This window comes from Lipotes vexillifer, unplaced genomic scaffold (assembly GCF_000442215.2).
Source record: "Lipotes vexillifer unplaced genomic scaffold, Lipotes_vexillifer_v1.1 scaffold1524, whole genome shotgun sequence".
In the NCBI taxonomy this organism is placed as follows: Eukaryota; Metazoa; Chordata; class Mammalia; order Artiodactyla; family Lipotidae; genus Lipotes; species Lipotes vexillifer.
The window spans coordinates 337546-349608 of NW_006773476.1; the positions used below are offsets into that span (position 1 = coordinate 337546).

Here is a 12063-nt window from a genome sequence, read left to right on the forward strand (position 1 = left end):
TCGTGGGCGGTGCTCCCCTTTGACCCCTCGCTCGCGTGTTACACATCCGGGTTTCTGCTACTAGTGAGGGGAAGATGGCGGCCGCAACTGTCTTGGTTCCCGTAGAGTGGATAAAGAACTGGGAGAAATCAGGGAGAGGCGAATTGTGAGTGTCCGGGCTGGAGGCGGGCGCACGGCCGGGCTGGGCTCGGGCGTCAGCCTTGCTCTCATATTTGGGGGGAGGTGGTGGCGGGGAAGAGGTGTCCCCTCCCCCATCCGGGTGGCGGGTGTGGATGGTTGTCTAGGAGTTTCGAACTCGGGGATGAGAGGTACTGGTAATCGCCGCCGACCTCCTGCCTTCCCCGGCTTCCCAGAAAGCCCCGCTGCCCGCCGGAGCTTGTCTTTTTTAGCCTCTTAGCAGAACTCCCGTTTTGTCCCTACGGGTCCCTGCGCTTTCGTTCCGTCTCTTTTTGTCCCCCTCATCGCTTGAGCTCACTTGGCTCCTTTCTCTTTACGGGGCCGCGCCGGGAGGGTTCGGACTTTCAGTCTGTCCCATTTCTTTACTCTGCACCCGTTCGACTCCGCAGTTTGGAGCCTGGCGCCTCCTCTGCCCGAAGTCCGAACCGTCCCGGACTCCCTCCCCTCCTCTCCGCCCGCCGCCGCGAAGCCCGGGGCTTCGGGAAGAACCCCGCTTGGCACCTCTCGTCCTCCCCGGGAGCTGTCTCTCGGACTGTCCCGGCCTCGCGCGGCGCCGCTGCCCGTGGGCGAAGTGTAGCAAGGATTGCCGCTTTCCCCGAAGACCTACCGGCATTTCTTTGCTCCGTCTTTTCACCTTAGAGCCGTTTCGGGTTGGAATCAACTTTCGTCATTAAATGTTTCCTAAACCCCATTTTGTCCTGGGACTGCAACTAATTTTGGCAACTCTCCAAGGTTCTCGTGTACCTAGAATAACGCGTTTCCTGTAGACCCACAACTTGGGTTTTTGTTTTTTTCTTTCAGTAATACAGAAAACAGTAATTTGCTATAACCGCGGTTTCCTTGCCCCGAATTTCAGCTCTCCCTGTCTCGGGGGGAAAATTCTCTTAAGCGGCGGAACAAACCCCAGATTTTAAAACAAATAACTTATTGCAAATTTTTTCCTCTGAATCGCTTTATTAATTAAAGCTCAGCCCCGTCTGAGGTTAACTCCTGTTAGCCGTTTTTGCTGTGGTTGCGCGCCGACCCCCGTAGTCAGTTTACGGTTGCTGGCGTGAGATACGGATCTTTGAAACTTCGTTACTTGGAACGAAACGCGGGGAATGCGTTGGCCGATCTTGCGCGTGTAATAGCGCCAGCCTATATGGCCCTCCCCACCCCCCTGCCGCGCTCGCGCTGCCTTATGCAGTCTTAGTGTGAGCGCTGGACTTGGATTGCCTGGGTAAGCGGCAGTTTTAGCCACTTAACTAGCCGAGTGACCTTGGGTAAGTTCCTTAACCACTTTGACCGTTTACCCTTGAGTAAATTGGGAATAATAAATACTCAGAGCATTGTTGTGAAGACTAAATAACGCCTGTAAAGCACTTGCCTTATAGTAAGTACTCAAGTGATAGCTATTAAAAGTAATATTATTATTCCAATCTTTAGATATTTAAACTTCTTTGGACAGCTCTTGCACTTAAAGTCTGTACCACTCAGGTTAGCAATTAATTAGTCTCTGACTCTTTCATGTATACTCTTGTACTCTAACGAATTGAGAGACCCTTGAAGAGTGGGGACTGTCTCACGTTTTCTTTTGGATCAGCCCTCCCGTCCCCGTCCTTCCCCCACCCCTCATAGCCTTTCTAGCATATGCTTAGAGAGCTTATTTTGTTAACTGACAGAGAAGTCTGTTTGATAAGCATTCATTTTTAACTGGTAGGAACATTTTCCAAATCCTTGTACGTGCTAGTTAACAAATAACTATTAAGTCTCTTGTGTGCAAGGAAGGCAGGATGGGAAGTTACCAAACCAAACCATTATTTTCATCTATATTAGATTAGGATAACCCCCCAAAACGGATAAATCAGTTCATTGTTGTTTTGTTTACTTTTAAAGCCAACTTAGTTATTTAGGGACTGTCATCTGTAGATTGCTCAGCTTCCTCCTTCTAGCTAACTGTTTTTGACAGTTTTACTATGACTCCCACCTTAGAATGAGTGGTATTTGGGGTAGGAAATTCTGCTTGGCTTCTGACTGGCAGTGGTTGGACAAAAAGTCACGTAGGAGGTCGAAATACCTAGTCAAAATGGAATTTTGGATTCACTTTATGTATATTTACATGATCCATGCTACCCATCATAATTTCTTTGTTTGAAGAGCTGCTTTAAAACTGCTATTAGGACTTAACGTTTATGTAGTTATTGCATGGCTTGTGGAATGTAGTTTGAACTATAGTAGATCCAGATCAGTTTAGTCAGTTTTATAACTCGGTTCTGTTACATGAAGAGAGTTGTGTGACAATAATGAAATAGTTTAAATAGTTGTTAGTTGTATGAAATAGTCAAACAAATCACCATCCAGTGCTTAGTCTTCATTTACTGGACCTCTTTTCCCTTTTTGAAAACTTTGTTGCATATAGTCTAACTTTGGAATTTTTGTATCTTGCTAAAGATAGAGTTAGCATTTTCATTTTATTAGAAAAAATGGTATTATAAATATATTACAAAAAATCCTTTCTTTTGTCTGAAAAACAGCTTCTTAAAATATAAACCAGCAACTGGAAATGTTAAAAAAATAATGTGCCACCAAATTATTAATGAATCCATTCATATATTTGGCTTTTAAGATATGACCAGTATTTAAAATTATATCTTGGGTGGATTTTTCCTTGTTAATGAGATAAATTAGCAGATGAGCTTTAACTTGACTGAAAGTTACCTTTTTAAAAAAAATGCATGATATGTTTCATGAGGTATTAGTTCATTTCTTGTCTGTCTCTTAGCAGTGTAAATCTGTATTCTGGGAGTTGTAGTCAACTTCAGCAGCATAGTGAACATATGCAATGTATGGGATATTTTATAACTTTGAGAGGGAAAATTCTTAATTGTGCCTCATGAAAAGCAACTGTCTATTAAGATGGAAAGTCTTGGCTTTGAAGAATAAATTTTGTTAAGTAACTAGGACTATCTGAATGGTCCATCACATACTTAGCCAATCTGTTGTTTCCAGAGATACTGATTATGTTTTTCATGGTAAATTACAGAATTCTTAAAATGATCTTTTCCAAGAGATAGCAAAAGGACAGAGGAGGACTACCAAAACATAATTGTCCTTTCCAGTAACACTTAGATCTGCTCTTCAGAGTTTCACATCTTAATGCAAACTCTTTGAAATTCTGTGACATATGCAAGATATGGATTTAATCACTTTAATTTTGGAATTAGAGCTTTAGTTTCTTGATGATTTCATATTAGCATAGGGTTTGCCACGATTAAGCTAATAAACTTGCATGTACTGGTAGATCCAGGGGAGAATTTTGTTTTTAGTAGGCATGATTAACACAGTGAGCTCAGCATTTCTTTGTGTCACAAGCAACCTTAATGGAGGATTTATATTCTAAGCTCTTAATCTGAAGATGTTAGCCTCATGTCAATACTTAGTTTAATTTTGAAATACTTATATTTGTTGAATATTATCTGTTTAAAGAACTTAATTCTTTCTTTTAAAAAAATTATACATAAATTAGAAATTTTTGTTGGGTGTTACCTTATTAATTATTGGTAGTTATAATAAAGTTTTAAAATTTAATCGCCAAATGTTTTGGTGCCATTCTTTTTCTTCTTCTGCTACTAGATGACATATTCCAGAACTTATGGAAGTACATTTGGATGTTCATTAAATGTTGTCCTGGATTTTTTGGAGGGAAGTTGGAGGAGGGAGTTTATAGCAAATAATCATTCTAAGAAACTTTAGTGTTAGTATTTAAGTCTTTTTTTTTTCTTCAAAAGGTGCTCTAAGTTCAGCTGAAGCTTTATCTGAAACCATTTATGTCTTACTTTTCATTTGGCATTTGTTTTTTCATTTGACCTGTGTTCATAAGTCTTGGTCTTATTTCCCTGGTAAGAGAAATTCATTCTTCAGAAAATGTTGTAGCAGTATCAGGACATTTTTCCAGGCTACTGCTTTCTTTGTTCGCTAGAAAAATTAAATTATTCTTTAATTAAGGTAGTGTGAGTGCTATTAATGTACTTGTGTGCAGGAACTTCTGTTGTCTTTTTTAAGATTTCCTGTTCCCTTTCCTCCTCATAAGTGCATTCTTTCATTTTCTTAAATGCATCTTTCAATATAAAACTACATGTCCCAGTGTTCATTTTTGTGGGTTATGTCTCTCTTCTATCAATGATAATAGAGGTAGCACTTGCTTAACAAAATGTAGCCTTTTCTGTTGTTTTGTTTTTAAAAATGAATTGAAGCACAGATTGACATCAGTTTTTTATATGTAGAGCCAACTTTGAGATGTTGAACATAATCAAGTAGTGCAGGCTTGTGTTGTGTTTCTTTTTTTTTTACTGGAAAATAGGACCAAGTAAGACGGAAAGCCAAATACTCATGTTAAAGAGTATTTGCAAAATAACATTAAGTTCTTGGAAGAACTTAAGACATTTTATTCAGTTTAAGTTTCACAGATATTTGACAGAAAGTATATTCTTTGTTCTCAGGGGCCTGAGATAGCATCTCCACAGTAGCATCAAACTGTTATAAAAGTGGAAAAAATGGTAAACTCAATTATTTGGAGGTTATTAAAGGACTAAAATAATCATTTGAATTTGTACTGAGGCAGAATATTTGATTATTTTTAAAACCACATTAAAATGGGCAACTGTTGGACGTAGTTTTGTTTTCCTCTCTTTAAAATTTAGGATAGAGAACTAAAACTGTATAAGAGCTGTAGTAAGACACCCAACATTCAGAAACAGAATTGTTTCTTTAAGGATACTTAAAGATACTTAGGATACTTAAGGATACTTCTGTTAATGAATTACTTAGGGGAAGAGCCAGGACAAATCTACTGATTGGGGGAAAATTCTTAGTGATTGTTTTTAGTTTCCTCCAACAACTAAGGCAGAAGTGTTTTATACTAGGGAAATCAAAGTATCTGTTATACAAGTAAGTTGCCTTATCATAATAACCCATCAGTGATTCCTTACACAATTTGAGCAAATCTTTGAGATGCTTATTAATAGTTCATGATGACATTATCATCTGCATCCTTTAATGAATATGTTTGTGGCCTTGTGACTGACAAGATGAAATTACATTTCAATGATTTTTAAAAATTATGTAACAATGACTGTACCATTAGATTAAGTGGGATTTGGAACACTGACATTCCCCCCTCCCCACTGGAAGGATTATAACAAAAGACATTTGCATTAAGCTTATTAAAACAAATAGAAAAGGAAGCTATTGAAAATGTGAATAAGCAAACACATTCACTGTAAGAAGGAATATTTGACCTTGCTTTTTAGTAGCCTGGGTACGAAGGGAAAGATGAGTTACTTGATTTCCCTTGCATTCTTCTGTCAAAGATGCAGTATTTCCTGCTACTACATTCTAAAGGGAAACGAACCTCTGGGGACAGTGAGAACCACAAGGGGGAATTGTTTCAGTACTTTATAGCAAATATTGAAGCAGCCTTGATGCACCTTCTTATATATTTACTCTTAACAAAAAAGAAGCTAGGTGTCAGACATTTTTAGGTTATATTCTCTGATGATAGTCTTGAAGCAGATATTTTTGTATTGCCTAATGTAATGAAGATTGATTTTTTTTAATTTGAGGTAAGTTTGTGGTAGGTTTAACTTATTTTGAGAAATTAAAAGCTTACCCACTGCCTTAACACATTGGAAGGCCTATCTGGTTCTCAGAAGTAGTTGAAAGTACTTGGGGTCAATCTTAAATCAGCTTATTTAACCATTTCTAAGGTGCTCTCTGAAAATTTTTTTTTGTTCTTTTAATAGGAATTGGTTAAAAACTAATAACTAAATGAGATTTTCAAACTATGCAGATTTAATTTAGTAATTGTTCTCCAGTGGCAAGGTATTTTTATTCTTTGGTTTTGGAAATAATTTTGTGAGACCTACAAATGAATTGTTGACTGGGAAAAGTTTATTGAACTGTACCCTGCTCATTCTGATGATCAAGTATTGAAATAATCAAAAGACACAGAGAGGTGAACTGCAAGGGCATGCATAATCTGCAAAGTAGATAATCTCTCTGTGGATGATTATCATGTGGCATCATATTTCACCTTAGATGTGATATATAAGCATATTCTGTAAGTCTTAAAGTTACTTGTTTTATTGACTATGGAAAGAGCATTGCTAGACATAAAAGAGTGAGAAACATGCACATTCATTGGTTCTCTTCTTTTTCGTTAGAGCTTTGTACAGCTTGTAATAAGAATATTTCTTTTTCTGAAATGTGAAATTAAAAAAATACAGAAAAGTACATAAAATCTAAATATAGAGCTTAAAGAATCACTGTAAGATGCACACCCATGTAACTCATATCCAGCTCTAGTCAGCATAGTCCCCCTTCCTGATTGCACCCTCTTTATCTCCCCTGTGGTAACTGACATTTATGGCTTTCTCTAGTTTTTATTTACAGTTTTGCTACCCAAATAAGTTTGTTTGTTCTTGAATTTCATATAAATGGAATCATAGAGGGTGTATTCTATTGTATCTGGCTGCTTTTGCTCAACATTATGTCTTTAGGAATCATTCATATTTTTGCAAGTATTTGCAGTTCTTTGATGTTCATAGTTAAAAAAGATACTCCATTGTATAACTATACCACAGTTTATCTCTTAGGCTACCAGTGAACAATTTTGTTGTTTTGAGCTTTTGGCTGTTACCAACAGTGCCTATAGAACCATTCTTATACAGGTATCTTAGTGTACACAGCATGTGTTCTTGTGGGATATATACTGAACTGTAGAATACATACATTGTATGTGTGGCTAGGTTCTAGATTGTGATTAACTTTAGCTCTGCTAGATACTGCCAGACTATTTCAAAATATACTCCCACCAGCAGTGTATGAGAGTTCACCTTCACATCCTGGCTAACATTTAATATTGTCAGACTGTAAATTTTTGGTCAATATAATATGTATCTAATGTTATTTTCTTGGGGTTCATATTTTCATAGGCATTTTTCCCGATTTTTAAAATTGAAGTGTAGTTTATTTACAGTATTATATTAGTTTTGGGGGTACAGCATAGTGATTCAGTATTTTTGCAGATTATACTCCATTATAGGTTATTATGAGGTAATGGCTATAATTCCCTGTGCTATACAGTATATCATTGTTGCTTATCTATTTTATACGTATTAGTTTGTATCTGTTAATCCCATACTCCTAAATTGTCTCCCCCTCCCCTCGCCCCCCATCCCTCTCCCCTTTGGTAACCACAGTTTGTTTTCTATATCTGTGAGTCTGTTTGTTTTGCATATGCGTTCATTTGTAGCATAGGCGTCTTTTTCTGTGTTATTGGCCATTTGGATTTCTGGTTTTTTGTGAAAGGCCTCTTTATATCTTTTCCCCATTTTTCTGTTGGATTGTTTGCACTTCTTTCATTGATTTGTGGGAGTTCTTTCTATAGTCTGTATTTGTCCCCTTTGTGGGTTACATTGTTATGTGTGGCAAATATCTTTTGTTATTCTTAGGCTTGTACTTCCACTCTTATGGTGGTGACTTTTGATGAGCAGAAGTTGTTCATTTTAATGTAGTTAAATTTATCAATCTTTTACTTTTTGATTAGTACTTTTTTGGGTTTACTAGTTTCTCTCCATTTTCAGGTTAATGAACTTATCCTATGAGTTTCTGGAAACATTATTTTGCTCTCCCTTTTTAAGTCTTATCTAACTGGAGTTGATTTTTATGTGTGCTGTGAAGTAGGGGTTGCAATATATTGTTGTGGTTGATGTATATGAAGAAAGTTCAGCCTCACACATAAATAGTTGGCAAAAGGAGGAGAATTTTAGTAGCCTTTTCAGATAATTGTAGATATTCTTTGATATCATGTCAAAATTTGTCAGGTGGTAGTTTGTTAATGGTTTGTTGCAATGCCAAATCCAAAACCATATCAGTGTACTTTTTGTACTTTGTTAAGTTGAAATCCAATTGTCTCTCTTTTACTTGGAATCTGTCTTTTACCCATGCATTATTTTGCAACATCATGCATTGGTCGTTTGGAAAATATTGGTTCACTGAATGATGCAGCACTTCCAAATATTGACACAATACATATAGTATAATATAAAAAAACCCCCACATTCTTTAGTATCATCACTGAACTTATCAGGAAAGTTTTTATGAATTGAGAACTAGCCAAGTCCGTGGTGCCAGATAAAAGTTTTCCAAAATTCTAATTTTTGTTTGAAACCTTACATTTTATCATTGGCAACAAATACTCTCAGTTGTTTTTCTTGAAGTGACTGGCTCTCTTGGTTCACTTTTGAGAAAATGCCTGCCAAAGACCCAAATCCGAATAACCATAGTTTGTCATTTCTTTCAAGTAAAAATGGTGTTCTGTGAAAAAGCAGCTAGTTCAGCTCAGAATTCAAACAGTTGTATAGGTGATTTTCCTGGAGACAACCATGGTATTTTGGTGTGTGACAGAAATGTTTTATGTATACTTTCCAGTTTGTCACATAGAATATTAAAAATACGTATTTTTTAAAAAGGCATGTTCTCAGGGCTAGGATTTATTAAAATTAATTTTCACTATTTCATTAAGGACATTTTCTTTATTGTAGATACAAACATAACATCAGATAAATCTTAACACATTTTTAAGTGTACAGTACAGTATTGTTAACGATGAGCACAGTGTAGTACAACAGATCTTTAGATCTTTTTCATCTTGCTTGACTGAAGTTTTATACCCACTGAACAGCAAGTTCCCATTTCTCTTTCCCCCAGCCCCTGGCAACCACCGAAATTCTACTTTTTGCTTCTATGAGCTTGATTACTTTAGATACCTCGTATAAGTGGAATCATGCTGTATTTATCCTTCTGTGACTGACTTACTTAGCATACTATCTTCAGGGCTTATCCATGTTGTAGTATATGACAGGACTTCTTTGTGCCTGAGTAATGTTCCATTGTATGTATACACCATGTTTTCTTTATGTATTCATCTGTTGATGGACATTTAGGTTGTTCCTATCTCTTGGCTACTGTGAATAATGCTGCAGTGAACATGGGAGTGCAAATACCTCTTTGATATCCTCTTTTCAACTCTTATGAGTAAATACCTGGAAGTGGGATTGCTAGATTGTATGGTAGTTCTATTTTTAATTTTTTGAGGAACTTCCGTACCGTTTACCATTTTACATTCCCACCAACAGTGCACAGGGTTTCCAGTTTCTTCATATCCTCCCTAACACTTATTTTCTGTTGGTTTTTAAAGAATTAATTTTTTAAACAGGTGTTTTAATGTTCACAGAAAAATTGAGAGGAAGTTATAGAAATTTCCCTTACCCCCTGCCCCCGCACATGCACAGCCTCCCCATTATCAACATCCCCCACCAGAGTGTTACATTTGTTACAACTGATGAACCTACATTGATACATCATAATTGCCCCAAATTCAAAGTTTACCTCTGTGTTCACTCCTGGTGTTGTACGTTCTATGCGTTTGGACAAAGGTATAATGATGTGTATCCATCATTATAGTATCAGAGTATTTTCACTGCCCTAAAAATCCTCTGTGCTCTGCCTATTCATCCTTCCTCCTAACCCCTGGCAACCATTGAACTTTTTGCTGTCTCCATAGTTTTGCCTTTTCCAGAATGACATTTAGTTGGAAACATATGCTACGTAGTTTTTTCAGATTGGCGGCTTTGACTTATTAGTGTTCATTTAAGGTTTCTCCATGCCTTTTCATGTCTTGATAGCTCATTTCTGTTTAGTGCTGAATAATATTCCATGGGGTCAGTGTACCAATTTATGTATCCATTCACCTACTGAAGTATATCCTGGTTGCTTCCAAGTTTTGGCAGTCATGAATAAAGCTGCTCTAAATCCATGTGCAGGTTTTTGTGTGGACATAAGTTTTCACCTCCTTTGGGTAAATATCAAGGAGAGTGGGATTGCTGGATTGTGAGGTAAGAGTATGTTTAATTTTGTAAGAAACCACCAAACTGTGTTCCAGTGTGGCTGTACCATTTTTCATTCCCACCAGTGATGATTGAGAGTTACGTTGCACCACATCCTCACCAGCATCTGTCGTTGGCAGTGTTCCAGATTTTGGCCATTCTGATGGGTGTGTAGTGGTATCTCATTGTTTAAATTTCCATGTCCCTGATGATATATGATGTGGAACATCTTTTCATATGCTTATTTGCCATCTGTATATCTTCTTTGATGAGGTGTCAGTTAAGGTCTTTGCTCATTTTTAAATTGGGTTGTTTGTTTTCTTATTGTTGAGTTTTAAGAGTTATTCGTATATTTTGGATAATAGTCCTTTATCAGATGTCATTTCTGGTTTTTTTTGTTTGTTTGGGGTTTTTTAATAATGACCACCCTTACAAGTGTGAGGTGATGCCTTATTGTGGTTTTGATTTGCATTTCTCTGATGATAAGTGATGTTGAGCATCTTTTAATACACCTATTGGCCATTGGTATGTCTTCTTTGGAAAAATGTCTATTCAAATTCTTTGCTCATTTTTAAATCAGATTTTTTTTCTTGCTCTTGAGATGTACATGTTTCTTAAATATTTTGGATATTAGCGCCTTATCAGATACATGGCTGGTTTGCAAACATTTTTTTTTTCCATTTCATAGGTTGCCTTTTCATTCTTTTTTTTGGCCGCACCGTGCAGCATGCAGGGTCCTAGTTCCTTGACCAGGGTTGGAACCCGTGCCCCCTGCAGTGGAAGCATGGAGTCTTAACCACTGGCCCACCAGGGTAGTCCCCTGCCTTTTCATTCTGTTCATTGTTTCTTTGCTGCACACACAAGTTTTAGTTTGATGTCCCACTTGTCTGTTTTTGCTTTCATTGTGCTTTTGGTGTCATATCCAAGAAATCATTGCCAAGACCAATGTCATGAGGCTTTCCCCCTGTTTTTTTTTCTAGGAGTTTTACAGTTTCAGGTCTTATTTTTATGTATTTGATCTATTTTGAGTTGATTTTTGTGTATGATGTAAGAAGTGTCCAATTTCATTCTTTTGTATATGACTATCCATAATGCTCTTGAATTATCCATAATGCTCTCTAGTGACTTTTTCAGTTTAGTTGTTACATTCTTTAGCTCCAAAGTTTGGTTCTTTTAAAATTTTCTGTCCTTTTGTTAAAATTCTCATTTTGTTCATGCATCATTTTCCTGAGCTCATTGAGCATTTTTATGATGGTTATTTTAAATTCTTTGTCAGATAATTCATATGACTCCAATTCTTTAGGATCAGTTTCTGGAGACTAATTTTGTTTCTTGTATTGGACCATTTTACCTGTTTCTTTATGTTCTTTGTAATTTGTGTTGGTATCCTTGCATTTGAAAAAACACTCTTATCCCAGTCTTTATGGACTGCTTTAGTACAGGGAAAGGCCTTTACCAATCAGCTTGGCTGTAGATTCTGGGGGCCTCTCAAATTTTTTCTCTGGATATGTCTTCTCTGGACTCATGTGTAGATTCCAGATGAGAGGGATTTTCCAGTTTCTTTTTTTCCAGAAACTGGCACTCTCTTGCATTCTCTGGTGTCCATCTCTTATACCATGGGTCCTGTGAAACAGCAGCACACCACCCAGCTCTTTTTGTTCTTAGTGGCTCCCAGGCAGCTAGAGTATGCTGGGTGCCATCAGTGCCCTAAGTCAGGCTAGACAGAAACCAGTCTCTCAGGCAGTCCCCCCTCCCCAAAGGCTGGGCTATTGGACACTCTTTTTTCTCCCTTGAGGGAGAGATTGCCAAGCTGTTGCCCACTCCCCCCCCCCAACCCAATCAGAATGTTAGATGTATATATAGTCCAGTCTTATCTTTCCCTCCTCAGGGAGAATTTGGGAATTGGGAATTTCCTCCCAGTTGTGTGGTGTTGTGCCAGGAGGAGGGACTATGGTGAAAG

General features: G+C 37.5%; 1 protein-coding gene across 1 annotated transcript in view; it reads left to right on the plus strand.

Annotated features, from left to right (window-relative positions):
• Positions 1-74: 74 nt before the first annotated feature.
• Positions 75-12063, plus strand: part of THOC2 (THO complex subunit 2) — a 94830-nt gene continuing 82841 nt past the window's right edge. Inside the window, exon 1 of the mRNA XM_007448346.1 lies at positions 75-145. Coding sequence (XP_007448408.1) covers positions 75-145 — 71 coding nt within the window. The remainder of the gene's footprint in view (positions 146-12063) is intronic.